This window comes from Crinia signifera, chromosome 2 (assembly GCF_055691185.1).
Source record: "Crinia signifera chromosome 2, ASM5569118v1, whole genome shotgun sequence".
Taxonomy (NCBI): domain Eukaryota; kingdom Metazoa; phylum Chordata; class Amphibia; order Anura; family Myobatrachidae; genus Crinia; species Crinia signifera.
Genome location: NC_139218.1, coordinates 76,841,854 through 76,857,802, shown reverse-complemented (window position 1 = coordinate 76,857,802; position 15,949 = coordinate 76,841,854). Strand labels below are relative to the sequence as shown.

Genomic DNA, 15,949 nt, shown 5'->3' with positions numbered 1-15,949 from the left:
TGCAGCCATGAAAGTCTTCTAGTCCCACAATTCAGTTACTTGGGAAGTTCTCTGCCTATAAATAGCAATAATGGCAATAACAGCTACAGCAATAACACTCATTTCACAATGAAATAGCTATGACAAACCTCTTATCAACATTCCTGGCTGCTCATTGCAAAATAATTATTGCATTTTTTTTTTGTTTGTTTCCCGCTAGGCTGGAGGTGAACAGCACACCTGGCTTTGTAATGACTGCAATTGATGGTTTAAATGTTCACCCCTAATCCACCTGGAAGCAGCTGCTTGCTTCATAAATAATACCCTAAATCTGCTTCACTAAAGTTCAAATGGCTCCTTTTTAATTGCTCATATCTTTAAATCAGACACCTCCTTGGGCGAAATGTGGTGAGAGGTTCAGAAAGTGAGAGATTTGGTAAGAAATCTCCAGGTTTTTTTAAAGCGGCAATCATTTACACTTCAAAATCAAACTGGTTTTGCAGTGTAAATGATTGCCGCTTTAAAAAACCTGGAGATTTCTTACCAATTCTCTCACTTTCCAATTCTCTCACCCTATTACATTACACCCCTTGGGATAAATGTACTGAAGATGGGATGTTGCTATGGCCAACCAATCAGGTTATATTATCTTCTGGAAGGTGCAAAATAAATAAGAAATAGAATCTGATTGGTTGCTAGGGGCAACATTCCATCTTAGTGCATATGCCCCCTTATGTCTCAGCAGTGTAAATAGTATGCATTCTATGGGCCGTATTCAATGCGGCAGGCGAGGGGGTTAAATGGCAGGGATGGCCGAAAAACAAGCAACCCTCGCCGTCTAACCCCCGCGGCGGCCACTCTCAATATTCTACATTCCAGGGGAATTCCCTCAAACAGCGATCTCATGGCTAATGCAAGAAGCCCGCTGCATTTAGCCGCAAGCCTCGTTGTTTTAATGGCCGCAAGTGCCGTTTCCCCGTCACTGCGAAAACCCAGCAAGGTGGAAACAGCGTGTTCAGGTGGTCAGTTGAATACGGAGCGTGCGTGCACAGCCTTGCTCTGTTATGAATAATCTCCAGTTGTATTTTAGATTTTAATATATTTAATTAACAGATTCATTACAGTCTTCTTAAATTGTGGGTTTCCTAGATGTTAGTTAAAAATAATAATAATGGAAACATTTTATATATCATTGCAGTTTTTTCTACTTTATTATACACATTTGCGTTATGCTTCAGTGTAGGAATTTCTAGCTAGAATGTCACCACCACATCTGGACTGTGCGATAAGATGCCGTATTGCAGTACTCCTTTGTAAATTCTCGGAGTTTGGGAAGGCAACAGATTTATTGACCCAAGATGTCCAGTCTTCGGTTGTGAGGAAGCAAATACTGTATCTTACTGTATGCTTTATTTTTAAAAAGTTAGCAAATATGGTAAATCGGATCCCATGGGATAACGTCTCCAATGTATGAGCAGAGCGATCCTCCACAGTCATTCAGAAATGTAGAAATATCATTCAAAGACCTCACCGTCTTCTTCTTCAGAATAATGTGCTTTCTGAAAGAGCGTCAATTGTATCTAAGGAAGCCGTTCCGTCTTCATCGTGTATTTCTGCTTCTGCTTTTTGTCTCTTTCTGTGATAAAGATAACAGTAGTTACAGTCAGAATGATTATTTTGCTATTTTTACTTCTACTTACCAATATAAATGAAAAAGTGGCAATAGAGAGCGTTTCCGCAGATTAGAGGGCTGAAGCCCCATACACACCAGGTGATGTTGTTCTTAATATATTGTTTGGTTTAGAACGACTTCGTTCATATTATCCAAGTGGGCATAGAGGGCCTGATTCGACCTGTTCACTAGGCAGCGTATATGCGCTTCCTAGCGAACAGTATAACATTGCGCGCCCCTCACTAGCATGCGAGTGGATGCGTTCGCCTACACCTCCGCTCACATTCGGCCACATGGATGCTCACCATCAAATTATTTTTCTTCCCTTCATAAATAAACGTTAGCCTACACTGGCCTTGAGATGACTGAATTTGGGACGGGTGCTGATGTCAAGCGACGTCACCCACCTCCCCCAAGCAGGCATTGACATGGGTATGCCCAGTGTTTCTATAGGTGCGCCTGCGCTCTGCCCACCCATCCTGGAGAGAATGCCTTGGCAAATGTGAAACTCACCGAAGGCATTCAATCCGGGGGTTTGCATATGCGCATATTTGTGCATGTGCAAACCCCAAACATCGGATGGGTAGCGAACTCCACCGACACGAGCGAGTCTGAATCGCCCACAGAGTGAGACTATAACAGTATGCTGAGCACGGCGAGGCACCGTGCCCAAAGCATGGCGAGCACAGTGAGGCACCGTGCCCAAAGCATGGCGAGCACAGTGAGGCACCGTGCCCAAAGCATGGCGAGCACAGTGAGGCACCGTGCCCAAAGCATGGCGAGCACAGCGAGGCACTGTGCCCAAAGCATGGCAAGCATAGCGAGGCACCGTGCCCAAAGCATGGCGAGCACAGCGAGGCACTGTGCCCAAAGCATGGCAAGCATAGCGAGGCACCGTGCCGAAAGCATGGCAAGCACAGTGAGGCACTGCGCCCAAAGCATGGCAAGCACAGTGAGGCACTGTGCCCAAAGCATGGTGAGCATAGCGAGGTACCATGTCCAAAGAATGGCGAGCGCAGCAAGGCACTGTGCTTGAATCGACATAGACACCAAAAAAACATAAAACACTTGCATCAACTTTTGGAGTGTCAGCCATGTCCATGTTGACCTTAAGTTTGTGTCGACCTTCTCTCAGTGTCGCCCATTTTTAGGTGTCGAACTATTCACTGTCGACCATTAGCGGTCGACCTTGTGACTGTCAACCTAAACATTGTCGACTCCCTATATAACCTCACATATCATCTCTGGGTGTGAGGAAAAGTTTGCCATATAGATGTATGCTTTATGCCATTCCAATTTCGCACTGTGCCCGTCTAGGAGCTGCATTGTATTGCTCCTTATCTATGTGCAGTTTGCATGTCACCCCTGTATGTGCATGAGTTACATTGGTGTCATCTAGTTACCATGACTAATAATGGTCACATGAAAGTTACCCTTTTGAAACTTTATTTAACCCGGAGTATTATTTACTTATTTATTTATTTATTAACAGTTTCTTATATAGCGCACACATATTATGCAGCACTTTAAAGATAATATTTGAACATTCAGTCCCTGCCCGTGTGGAGCTTACAATCTATATTCCCTACCACATGTATATGTACACACGGTCATTTTAAGGTTAAGTTATTGGGTGTCAATTAACCTACCAGTATAGTTTTGGATTGTGGGAGGAAACCGGAGTACCCAGAGGAAACCCACGCAAGTATGGGGAGAATATACAAACTCTGCACAGTTAGGGCCATGGTGGGAATCGAACCCATAACCTCAGTGCTGTGAGGCAGTAATGCTAACCATTAGAGGTACAGCTATATAAACAGCAAAATGAGGCCTGCATTACCACACTGACCCAGCTATCGTCACTGGCCTACTCTGGAGCAACATGTAATAGTCTTCATTTATTTCTCAAGAAATTGTAGGTAAAACTTGATGTCCCTCCAACATAATCTGTATATTTCCTTGAACCTTGATCAAATGAGGTTTGTTTAACATGTGCTGCCCATAACATTATTTATGAAATAGCCAGATAAGAAACTGAAAGATCATGAATATTGCCTATCTCCGTAGTTTATGACACAGTGAGCAGTCAGTTCTATTCTCGGAAATCATTAACTCTAATTACATATTATTGTATTTTGAGAACTTGGAATTGGTTCCTATTTGTGTGATATGCAAGTGATTATACGATAGCCCACAGCTATTAGTTGTTCATTTTAAATCCAGAATCAGTGCGTTTCTTCAATTGGGGCCAATTACGCTGCACTAATACTGAGCATGATACAGTATCTGGAGAGAAAAAATATGTTATCGTATCTGGAGACAAACTCTGTAGCATTTATCACAGGGTTGCCTACCCTCCCAGAAGGGCCGGGAGGGTCCCGAAAATTGGGTCACCCTCCTGGCCCCCCGGAAAGGTGGGCAACCCTCCTGGATTCTGGGGGACCCCCGCTCCCCCTCCTGACCGCGGCGTTTAAATAACCGTATCTGCCGATCTCCGGGGAAGGGGAAGGGCTAAAGTGGCATAATCGCGTCATTTAGCCCCTCCCCCTCTGCGGAGATTGGCAAATCAGATAATTTTCCTTCATGGGGTGGGGCTTAATGATGGCACGCTTAAGCCCCAACCTGAACTCCTGCTGAAAGTCTCCTCTCCGGGCTTCTCCCAGAGAGGAGCTCTGAAAAGTCGGCAAACCTGATTTATCACCAGCCTCCGGCAGGTGAAACATAGTACCTGTTAGTGGTCCGGATTCAGACCTGATCGCTAATGTGAGGATTCGCACTGGAATGTGAGGAAAAAGATGCTGCATCCGCAAAGAAAGAGGATAAATACAGATAAACAGATGGAGCGCCCTTCATTCTTACAGGGGCTGGCGTTGGCGAGGCGGCACTCGCTGCCTCGTCAACGGTCCCTGATGCGGAGACGGGCAGGGTTCACGTCCCCCGCCGCACAGTGACTGGGACGCGCGTGTGTGTGGGACGCTCACGTGTCCCAGTCAGATGGAGTGCCATCTCGCCAGCGGGGGCAATCTGGAGAGCCACACACATCGGTGCTGTAGTATCGGGGCTAGTCCCTATTTGGCACAGCAAGTCGCACTAATTGCATGGAATTACAACATTGCGTCACCTAATGCTTTTTATGGAGCGCCGATGCGACATAACGGAGCTCCAATGAGCGGGGCTACATCTGTATAACCACTTCTGTATTGGAATATAGTCAAATCAAATGTCATAATCTAAAACAGACTGAGGGGCCTATTTATTATTACATATTTATGGCTATTTCCCCAAAACACCTGGTATGTATGAAGCAATACCTGCTGCGATCTCGCTATTCCAGCATGCAGCAGCATCCCCCATAAGTTTCGGTACTTGTTTCCTAGCACGGCCACACCGATTCAGATCGGGGTGGTCGTGTCGGAAAAATCGGGTCGATCGCATCGCATGCGATTTGGTCGCATGCGATGCGATCGACGCGACCGACCGATTTTTGACCCGATTTTTTTCATTGAATCCAATGTAAATTGGGTCCCTGGGACCCAATTTTACATTGGATTCAATGACAAAAATTCCCAACCCCCCAAATTTAAGCGCGTTAACCCCAGCCCACGATAGACGCCAACCCGAAGCGTGGCGAGCGCAGCGAGCCCGCGAGGGTCGGCGGTACGCGTCCTCCGACCTTTTCATGCCCTACTATCCACGTCGGCGTGGAGTGAGAATAGAATAGTGTGGCGAGCGCAGCGAGCCACCGAGCCCGAAGCGTGGCGAGCGCAGCGAGCCTCGCGAGGGGACGCGGATACCTTCACAGGTAAACGCGTCCCTTCGCGGGCTTCACAGGTGTCCGCGTCGCCACGGACACCTGTGAAGCCCGCAAGGGGACGCGTATAACTGTGAAGGTATCCGCGTCCCCTCGCGGGGCTCGCTGCGCTCGCCACGCTTCGGGCTCGGTGGCTCGCTGCGCTCGCCACACTATTCTATTCTCACTCCACGCCGACGTGGATAGTAGGGCATGAAAAGGTCGGAGGACGCGTACCGCCGCCCCTCGCGGGCTCGCTGCGCTCGCCACGCTTTGGGTTGGCGTCTATCGTGGGGTGACGACGGGGACATCTATAATGTGAAATGGGTCATATTGGCCCATTTCACATTTTTTCACATTTTTACAGCATTTCAATGTTAAAAAATATTTTAACATTGAAGCCTATGCAAAAATCGGGTGCATCGCGTCGCATCGCGTCGGGACCAATGTTAATGGTCCCGACCGACGCGATGCCCCCGATATTTTACCTTTCCCGACAAGATTTCAATGTTAAAATATTTTTTAACATTGAAGTCTATGGAAATATCGGGGGCATCGCGTCGGTCGCGTCGGGACCAATGTTAATGGTCCCGACCGACGCGATGCCCCCGATATTGTCTCCTACCCGGCAAAATGGACCTGATTTCAAAAGAAATCGGGTCCATCGGGGGTAATCGTGTCCCTTAAGTAAGGGACACGATTACTTAAGATTGTGGCCGTGCTAGAAAACAAGTACCTAAGTTTCTATGGGGGATCCGATGCTGCACAATTTACCAATACCTGGAATGTGATCTGTGAAAAATGGGTCCCGGAAGCCAAGAATTACATCATTAATGTATTACTACATTGGCGGCAAACTAAGTAAATGTCCCGTTATCTCTTTTGAAAATGTAACAAGTGAAAGCAATGGGTTTATTTGTTAACATGTTTAAGTTGCATACAGTACTTGCTGTTAGTCAATGTGGTCATCTCCAAAGTATCCAGCCACACATTGCATAGTATGTGACTGATGATCATTTGTTTTAATCAGGAAAAATGGGAATTTTTTTATGTGGGAAAAAAGAGGACCTTATCTATGATGTGTTAGTACTGTACATTTCTGTCCCTTTATCAGTTTGCACCATAACTCTGATTAGAATAGTGAAATATACTGTGCAGTAATATCTAATTTATTGATGTGTGTCATTGAACATGAGCTTTGCACCATGAACCTACTCCTTTCAATATAATCCTAGAGTGTACTGTTTTATAAGTAGGTACCACTCCTATCTCGGCCGACGGCTATTGTACAATCCAAGCGGTACGGCTCTTAACCCTTTGAGTGCCAAGTGAATTTGTCAAAATAGGTGGGAAAATTGCCAAGCAAACATTTTTTTTATTCATTATAATGACCCCTATTTTTTACCATATATATATATATATATATATATATATATATATATATATATATATATATATATATATATATATATATATATATATACACAGTAGGAAGTATAGTCTTTTTTTTTACACATTTATTATTTGAATTTATATAACAAATGTAAACGACGATGGGATTTTTAGCTGATAGTTTGCACATCTTTTACAGAGTCAGAGGCACTCAAAGGGTTAAGCTGTCAGTCCTAAAGCTGCCCATACACGCTGCTTTGTGGATGTGCTTTCCGTGCTGTACTAGCACGGATCACATTGCATTGCATTGCATGTGCATCCGTTGTGCATGCAATGCGATGCAATGTGATGAAACCTAAGTACAAAAAGTATGTGCAAGCACATACTTTTTGTACTGTGCGATGAGGTGCCGCAGGAGCGCGCACCTCAAAGCACACATCGGGTTAGCACTCATAGCAGCGTGTATGGGCTGCTTAATGCATAACATGTAAGAATGACTGTTTCACGCTCTTGCACATCATTAATTTTTATCTTAGAAATCATCATCATCCCCTGTGCTGTGCAATCAGTGGCATTGGTAAGTGGAACAATTAAAAGGAAAAACATCACATTTGTTGGGGTTTACTGGTCATGTGATAGAAGGTTTTATACCATGAATCATTCATTAATCACTCATTTTATTACATTTTTATAGCACCCATTAAAGTTGCTTTGTCAATCTGCTTGTGGTGCATGTTATTTCTTAACTTGGTGTTGTCTCATGGCCAGTGGCGTATGGCCTAAGAATAAATTTAGCACCCTCCTGCCAAAAACTTTTTTTGGCACCCCATCCAGCCACCCAACGAACATGGCATTTTGGTAAAACAAACAGGGCCATTTCTAAGCAATTTGGCACCCAGCAAGAACAGTTAAAATGCATACCACCTCCTCTAGACATTGTAAAAATAAAAAAGAATTGGTGCGGACAACAGGTGTACACGTTCTAAAAGTGGGTGTGACCTGGTACAGAAAGCCCCCACTAATTCTGCCCGCCCCTGCTGCAGCCACCGAGTGGGGTTAAATGGCGCTATTTTCATAATTTAGCACAACCCGCTAAAGCAGGGCATTTTCTCCCCATCCGGTCTGCTTCTCTTGGAAGCTTGTGGGACGTAGCAGATATGCCTACATGCGTTTGCATAAAACTTTCACAAAAGCTGTAAAGGCCTTTAGTTTATCTCTACCATTGTCATAGTCAAAGGTATCTTTTTTTAAGGGATATCTGTGAGTACATAGTCTATATACATAAGACAAAAATACTTATACGTATATACAGTATGCTCATAGTGCACCAACAGTTTGTGGATTCTAAAGCTGGGTACACACTTTCAGATAGTGTGTCCCAATATGATAAATGCTTGATCCGACTAATCAATTATCAGATTGGTATGTAGTCATAGACACTGAGCAATTTCGAGCTCATTGTGTACTTCAGATCTGTAACAGAATCAGGAAGTTGGTAGCAAGACAGCATGGGCACACCATACCCCAACAATCACCATTGCAGGAGCATTTCAAACATTTATCAGTTAATGCTCCTGAATAAACACTATGCAATTATAAGGCTGATCAACCAATTATCGGAAACGGGATATTGTGTATCTGGCATTATTTAAGCACCTCTCCGGATACAGTATCTGTATTGTGTAGCAAATTGGCAACTACTGCAGTCAACTACATAATGCGTAGATGCATCTTAGATTGCTGTGAACAGGAGTGATTTATACATTGATTATGTTTACATTTTAGTATAGAAAAAAGTGGGAGGACTATAGATAGATTACCTTTTATTCTTGATTGCTGACACAACAAAGAAAATAGTCACGACTCCAAGAAATCCAAGAACCACCCCAAATACAATAAGCCATGATGGCCTTGAGGCTTCTGCTTCGGGAGCGAACGTAGGGGGAATGTCTACAAACTCCAGAGTGCTATCACTAAGCAGAAAAGCGCTGTTAATCCGGTTTCTTTTAAGTCTGTGAAAAAAGTAAATTTGTAAATTAAGTAATCTGATTTCTCATAGCAATTAAATTCAGTTTAATTATTTTTCTAAAGAACAATTAATCCATACCCTCCAACATGACCGAATCCAATAGGTACAAAACACTCTGCTCCTGGACTTCCCTCTTAATCAGTGGCGAAACAAAAAAAAAGTTTGCCCCCCTCCTCACCAGTAAATTTTTGAAGCCCCCTCCCACCCCAGTTAAGAAACAAGACCCCCCTCCCACCCCAGTTAAGAGACAAGACACCCCCCCCCAGGGGGGTCTGTGCGGCGTGGGGTACCTGCGATCATAGAGGTCCCTGCGGCGTTGAGTATTAAGTTGGCGGGGTCTATGCAGTGACCTGGAAATAACTAGCGCTATCTGCAGGGCAGCGGCGGGGAAGCGCTGCTGGGTTTGAAAACAATGGCTGCACGCTGATTAGCTGAGATTCAGCCAATCAGCGTGCGGCCAGTGCTTTCAAAATCAGAAACGCTTCCGGTGCTGCCGCCAAGCGGATAGCACTAGTTATTTCCAGGTCACTGCAGAGACCCCGCCAACTTAATACTCAGCGCCGCAGGGACCTCTATGACCGCAGGTACCCCCGCGCCGCACGGACCCCCCTGCCCGCTCCTGCCAGCTCCCCGCTGCACCCACAAGGAGGGGGGAGCTGGGGGAGTAACAATATCTGGCTCTGGATGGCGTTTTCTGGAATATGTTGCCTATCCGTCCACACGGCACTTTTACCGACCGACTCGTTTCTACCCGCCAAAGGAGTCTTTTCCAAGGTCCAATAGTGACACTATTGAACTGTTTTATATATCAGTTCACACTACATCTGGTAATTCGCTGCCATTTTATCATGGCTGTATGGATATGTTTTATGATTCTTCCCCAATTTATGGTATTTATCTATTAAACTGTACTTCCCTATTTTCTGCAAAATTTATTTGATCTTTTTGGGGGTACTCGCTGCATTGAAAGCAGAATATTGTGAAAAAGTCTCCCCTGTGACATCAGCGGTAGCTAAGTGATGTACTTGTTGCATTATGTTTATATGGTGAAGGGTCTGGGAACTTCACATCTGGTTAATCTCTTGGCAAGCTGCTTGCGTACATTAAGCGCTCCCTCAATCTCCTCATACTATCTTCTGTTTCTATTATTCCAGGAATAAGGTATTTTCATTTGTTTAATTACTATAGTGTCAAGATGCGCTCACCTTTGATGACTGATTGGTTGGTTGGCTGGACAGCAACTTCACCAAAGGCTGATTAAGGGGTCAGCTCCCACCAAGGCACCTCCCCCCCTTTTTTATTTTTATTGTTTGGTAATAAGCACTGATTTATTTATTGTCAGTCAGGGGCGTAACTAACTATTTCGCGCCCCCCCGCCGCACGTTTTTCGGCGCCCCCCCACACACACCTAACCTGCCCCCCCCCACACACACACCTAACCTGCCCCCCCCCCCCCTTCTTACCCGTACCTGTCCTGCTCTCTGCCGGGACCTGCCTGACGTCACGGTCCTGGCCCGCTCCTGCTGCTACAATGAAAACTGACTCTTAGAAAATGGCTGCCCCAGAAAACTGTCTGCAGTATGGGGGCAGCCATTTTCTAATTGTCAGTTTTCATTGCAGCAGGAGCCGGCCGGGACCGTGACGTCAGGCAGGTCCCAGCAGAGAGCCGGGCGAGACGCAGACCACGGGTAACTATAGCCCGCAGCCCCCCCATCGGCGCCCCCAATTTCTCTGCGCCCCCCCGCCACCGCGGGGGCTGCGGAGCTATAGTTACGCCACTGTTGTCAGTTTAACCCCTTCCTGACAGAGCTAGTTTTTGCGTTCCTGACAGAGCCATTTTTTTCAAATCTGACATGTCTCACTTAAGTGGGGATAACTTTTTTTTGCTTTTACTTATCCCAGTGATTTTGAGATTGTTTTTTCGTGACACATTGTACTTCAAATTAGTGGTAAATTTGGGTCGATACAGTCTGTGTTTTTTTGTGAAAAATACCAAAATGTCGTGAAAAAATGGAAAATTTAGCGATTTGCAAAATGTTAAATTTTCTGCTTGTGAGACAAATAATCATACCACTCAAAATAGTTAATAACTAACATAGACCATATGTCTACTTTATGTTTCCATCATTATTTCAACTTCCTTTTAATTTTTTGGGACACTAGGAGGCTTACAATATGAATAGCAAATTCTCAAATTTTCAAGAAAATTTCAAACACTGATTTTTTTAGGGACCAGTTCAGTTCTGATGTGACTTTGAGGGACTTGTATGTGAGACACCCCCATAAATGATGCCATTTCAAAAACTGCACCCCTCACAGTATTCAAAACAGCATTTTGGAAGTTTGTTAACCCTTTAGGTGTTTCACAGGAATTAAAACAAAGTGTAGGTGAAATTTCAAAATTTCATTTTTTTTGCAGATTTGCAATTTTAATACATTTTTCTAAGGAACACAGTACATTTTACTAGAGAAATGTGACTAAAAATTGATTCCCCCAATTCTTTTGTTTTCAAAAATATCCTATATGTGGCCCTAGTGTGCACGTTGACCAAACCACAGGCTTCATAATAGAAGGAGCACCTACTTGATTTTGGAGCCTCCTTTTTATGAGATTATTTTTTAGGCACCATGTAGGTTTCTAGGCACCATAAGATGCTAAAATTTAGGAACCCCCCCACAAGTTACCCCATTTTGCAAACTACACCCCTCAGGGAATTCATCTAGGGGTATAGTGTACATTTCAAACCCCCAGGGGTTTCACCAATTGTGGTACAACTGGGCAGTGAAAATGAAAAATTACATTTTTTACACAAAAATGCAGTTCTGGCTCAAAATTTTTCATTTTCACAAGGAATGAAGGAGACAAAGCACCCCAAAATCTGTGCCACAATTTCTCCCGAGTACCGCAATGCCTCACATGTGACCAAAAAATACCAGTTGGGTGCATGGCAGGACTCAGAAGGGAAGGAGTGATTTTTGGATTTTGCAGCTCAGATTCTGGTGGAATTTTGGTGGGTGCTATGTCGCATTAGCAAGACCCCCCAAGCACCAATACAGTGGAACCCCCCCACAAGTGACCCCATTTTGCAAACTACACCCCTCAGGGAATTCATCTAGGGGTATAGTGTACATTTCAAACCCCCAGGGGTTTCACCAATTTTGATACAAGTGGGCAGTGAAAATGAAAAATTACATTTTTTTACACAAAAATGCAGTTCTGGCTCAAAATTTTTCATTTTCAGAAGGTATGAAGGAGAAAAAGCACCCCAAAATCTGTGCCCCAATTTCTCCCGAGTACGGCAATGCCTCACATGTGAACAAAAAATACCAGTTGGGTGCATGGCAGGACTCAGAAGGGAAGGAGTGATTTTTGGATTTTGCAGCACAGATTTTGGTGGAATGAATGGTGGGTGCTATGTTGCACCAATACAGTGGAACCCCCCCACAAGTCACCCCATTTTGCAAACTACACCCCTCAGGGAATTCATCTAGGGGTATAGTGTACATTTCAAACCCCCAGGGGTTTCACCAATTTTGATACAAGTGGGCAGTGAACATGAAAAATTACATTTTTTTACACAAAAATGCAATTCTGGCTCAAAATTTTTCATTTTCAGAAGGTATGAAGGAGAAAAAGCACCCCAAAATCTGTGCCCCAATTTCTCCCGAGTACGGCAATGCCTCACATGTGACCAAAAAATACCAGTTGGGTGCATGGCAGGACTCAGAAGGGAAGGAGTGATTTTTGGATTTTGCAGCTCAGATTCTGGTGGAATTTTGGTGGGTGCTATGTCGCATTAGCAAGACCCCCAAAGCACCAATACAGTGGAACCCCCCCACAAGTGACCCCATTTTGCAAACTACACCCCTCAGGGAATTCATCTAGGGGTATAGTGTACATTTCAAACCCCCAGGGGTTTCACCAATTTTGATACAAGTGGGCAGTGAACATGAAAAATTACATTTTTTTACACAAAAATGCAGTTCTGGCTCAAAATTTTTCATTTTCAGAAGGTATGAAGGAGAAAAAGCACCCCAAAATCTGTGCCCCAATTTCTCCCGAGTACGGCAATGCCTCACATGTGAACAAAAAATACCAGTTGGGTGCATGGCAGGACTCAGAAGGGAAGGAGTGATTTTTGGATTTTGCAGCACAGATTTTGGTGGAATGAATGGTGGGTGCTATGTTGCACCAATACAATGGAACCCCCCCACAAGTCACCCCATTTTGCAAACTACACCCCTCAGGGAATTCATCTAGGGGTATAGTGTACATTTCAAACCCCCAGGGGTTTCACCAATTTTGATACAAGTGGGCAGTGAACATGAAAAATTACATTTTTTTACACAAAAATGCAGTTCTGGCTCAAAATTTTTCATTTTCAGAAGGTATGAAGGAGAAAAAGCACCCCAAAATCTGTGCCCCAATTTCTCCCGAGTACGGCAATGCCTCACATGTGACCAAAAAATACCAGTTGGGTGCATGGCAGGACTCAAAAGGGAAGGAGTGATTTTTGGATTTTGCAGCTCAGATTCTGGTGGAATTTTGGTGGGTGCTATGTCGCATTAGCAAGACCCCCCAAGCACCAATACAGTGGAACCCCCCCACAAGTGACCCCATTTTGCAAACTACACCCCTCAGGGAATTCATCTAGGGGTATAGTGTACATTTCAAACCCCCAGGGGTTTCACCAATTTTGATCCAAGTGGGCAGTGAACATGAAAAATTACATTTTTTTACACAAAAATGCAGTTCTGGCTCAAAATTTTTCATTTTCAGAAGGTATGAAGGAGAAAAAGCACCCCAAAATCTGTGCCCCAATTTCTCCCGAGTACGGCAATGCCTCACATGTGACCAAAAAATACCAGTTGGGTGCATGGCAGGACTCAGAAGGGAAGGAGTGATTTTTGAATTTTGCAGCTCAGATTCTGGTGGAATTTTGGTGGGTGCTATGTCGCATTAGCAAGACCCCCAAAGCACCAATACAGTGGAACCCCCCCACAAGTGACCCCATTTTGCAAACTACACCCCTCAGGGAATTCATCTAGGGGTATAGTGTACATTTCAAACCCCCAGGGGTTTCACCAATTTTGATACAAGTGGGCAGTGAACATGAAAAATTACATTTTTTTTACACAAAAATGCAGTTCTGGCTCAAAATTTTTCATTTTCAGAAGGTATGAAGGAGAAAAAGCACCCCAAAATCTGTGCCCCAATTTCTCCCGAGTACGGCAATGCCTCACATGTGACCAAAAAATACCAGTTGGGTGCATGGCAGGACTCAGAAGGGAAGGAGTGATTTTTGGATTTTGCAGCTCAGATTCTGGTGGAATTTTGGTGGGTGCTATGTCGCATTAGCAAGACCCCCAAAGCACCAATACAGTGGAACCCCCCCACAACTGACCCCATTTTGCAAACTACACCCCTCAGGGAATTCATCTAGGGGTATAGTGTACATTTCAAACCCCCAGGGGTTTCACCAATTTTGATACAAGTGGGCAGTGAACATGAAAAATTACATTTTTTTACACAAAAATGCAGTTCTGGCTCAAAATTTTTCATTTTCAGAAGGTATGAAGGAGAAAAAGCACCCCAAAATCTGTGCCCCAATTTCTCCCGAGTACGGCAATGCCTCACATGTGAACAAAAAATACCAGTTGGGTGCATGGCAGGACTCAGAAGGGAAGGAGTGATTTTTGGATTTTGCAGCACAGATTTTGGTGGAATGAATGGTGGGTGCTATGTTGCACCAATACAGTGGAACCCCCCCACAAGTCACCCCATTTTGCGAAGTACACCCCTCAGGGAATTCATCTAGGGGTATAGTGTACATTTCAAACCCCCAGGGGTTTCACCAATTTTGATACAAGTGGGCAGTGAAAATGAAAAATTACATTTTTTTACACAAAAATGCAGTTCTGGCTCAAAATTTTTCATTTTCAGAAGGAATGAAGGAGACAAAGCACCCCAAAATCTGTGCCCCAATTTCTCCCGAGTACGGCAATGCCTCATGTGTGACCAAAAAGTGGCAGGACTCAGAAGGGAAGGAGTGATATTTGCAGTTTGCAGCACAAATTCTGGTGGAATGATGGTGGGTGCTATGTCGTATTAGCAAGACCCCCAAAGCACCAATACAGTGGAACACCCCCACAAGTGACCCCATTTTGCAAACTACACCCCTCAGGGAATTCATCTAGGGGTATAGTGTACATTTCAAACCCCCAGGGGTTTCACCAATTTTGATAAAACTGGGCAGTGAACATGAAAAATTACATTTTTTTACACAAAAATGCAGTTCTGGCTCAAAATTTTTCATTTTCACAAGGAATGAAGGAGAAAAAGCACCCCAAAATCTGTGCCCCAATATCTCCCAAGTACGGCAATGCCTCACATGTGACCAAAAAATACCAGTTGGGTGCATGGCAGGACTCAGAAGGGAAGGAGTGATTTTTGGATTTTGCGGCTCAGATTCTGGTGGAATGAATGGTGGGTGCTATGTGGCATTAGCAAGACCCCCGAAGCACGGTGAAATTATGAACCTAATATTCCATAGATGTGTGGTATATTTTAAAACACTCCTTTATACATAGGCCGGGTTTGTCGGGGCAAGTGTCACACTGGAAAATAGTTTGCTTTCTTATTCCCTTTTTATAGCAAACTTTGCACCTTTTTTGTGTCCTGCCCTTTTTTCCAGTGGAGGGGATTTCATCAGGAAAATGCTGCCCTGGTACAATACGGGGGCCAGTACTAGAAGTACTGGGGCCCTCTGCCTGCTGGTTCCCAAATATTAGGCCCTTTATGACTTCCTCTTGAAAGTGCATAAATGTCCCCCTCTGGCCGGTAGAACGGAATAGCACGTAAGCGTTATACAGTGCCATCTGGATGATATACACGGCCACCTTCTTGTACCAGATTTTTGTTTTCCGCAGGGCACTGTACGGCTTCAGTACCTGATCTGAAAGATCCACTCCGCCCATGTACCTATTGTAATCCAGGATACAATTAGGTTTTGAGGTGTGGGTACTGGTACCTCGTACAGGGACGGAGGTGGTACTGTCTCCGTGAATTGTTGTCAGTATAAGGACA

General features: G+C 44.4%; 1 protein-coding gene across 1 annotated transcript in view; it reads right to left on the bottom strand.

The window, feature by feature from the left end:
- Positions 1–1,058: 1,058 nt before the first annotated feature.
- The window catches only part of CLTRN (collectrin, amino acid transport regulator), a 39,804-nt gene continuing 24,913 nt past the window's right edge, over positions 1,059–15,949 (bottom strand). Inside the window, exons 6-7 of the mRNA XM_083170693.1 lie at positions 8,654–8,845; positions 1,059–1,615 (exon numbers count right to left, since the gene is read on the bottom strand). Of these exons, the coding sequence (XP_083026819.1) occupies positions 1,522–1,615; positions 8,654–8,845 (286 nt within the window). The 3' untranslated portion in view covers positions 1,059–1,521. The remainder of the gene's footprint in view (positions 1,616–8,653; positions 8,846–15,949) is intronic.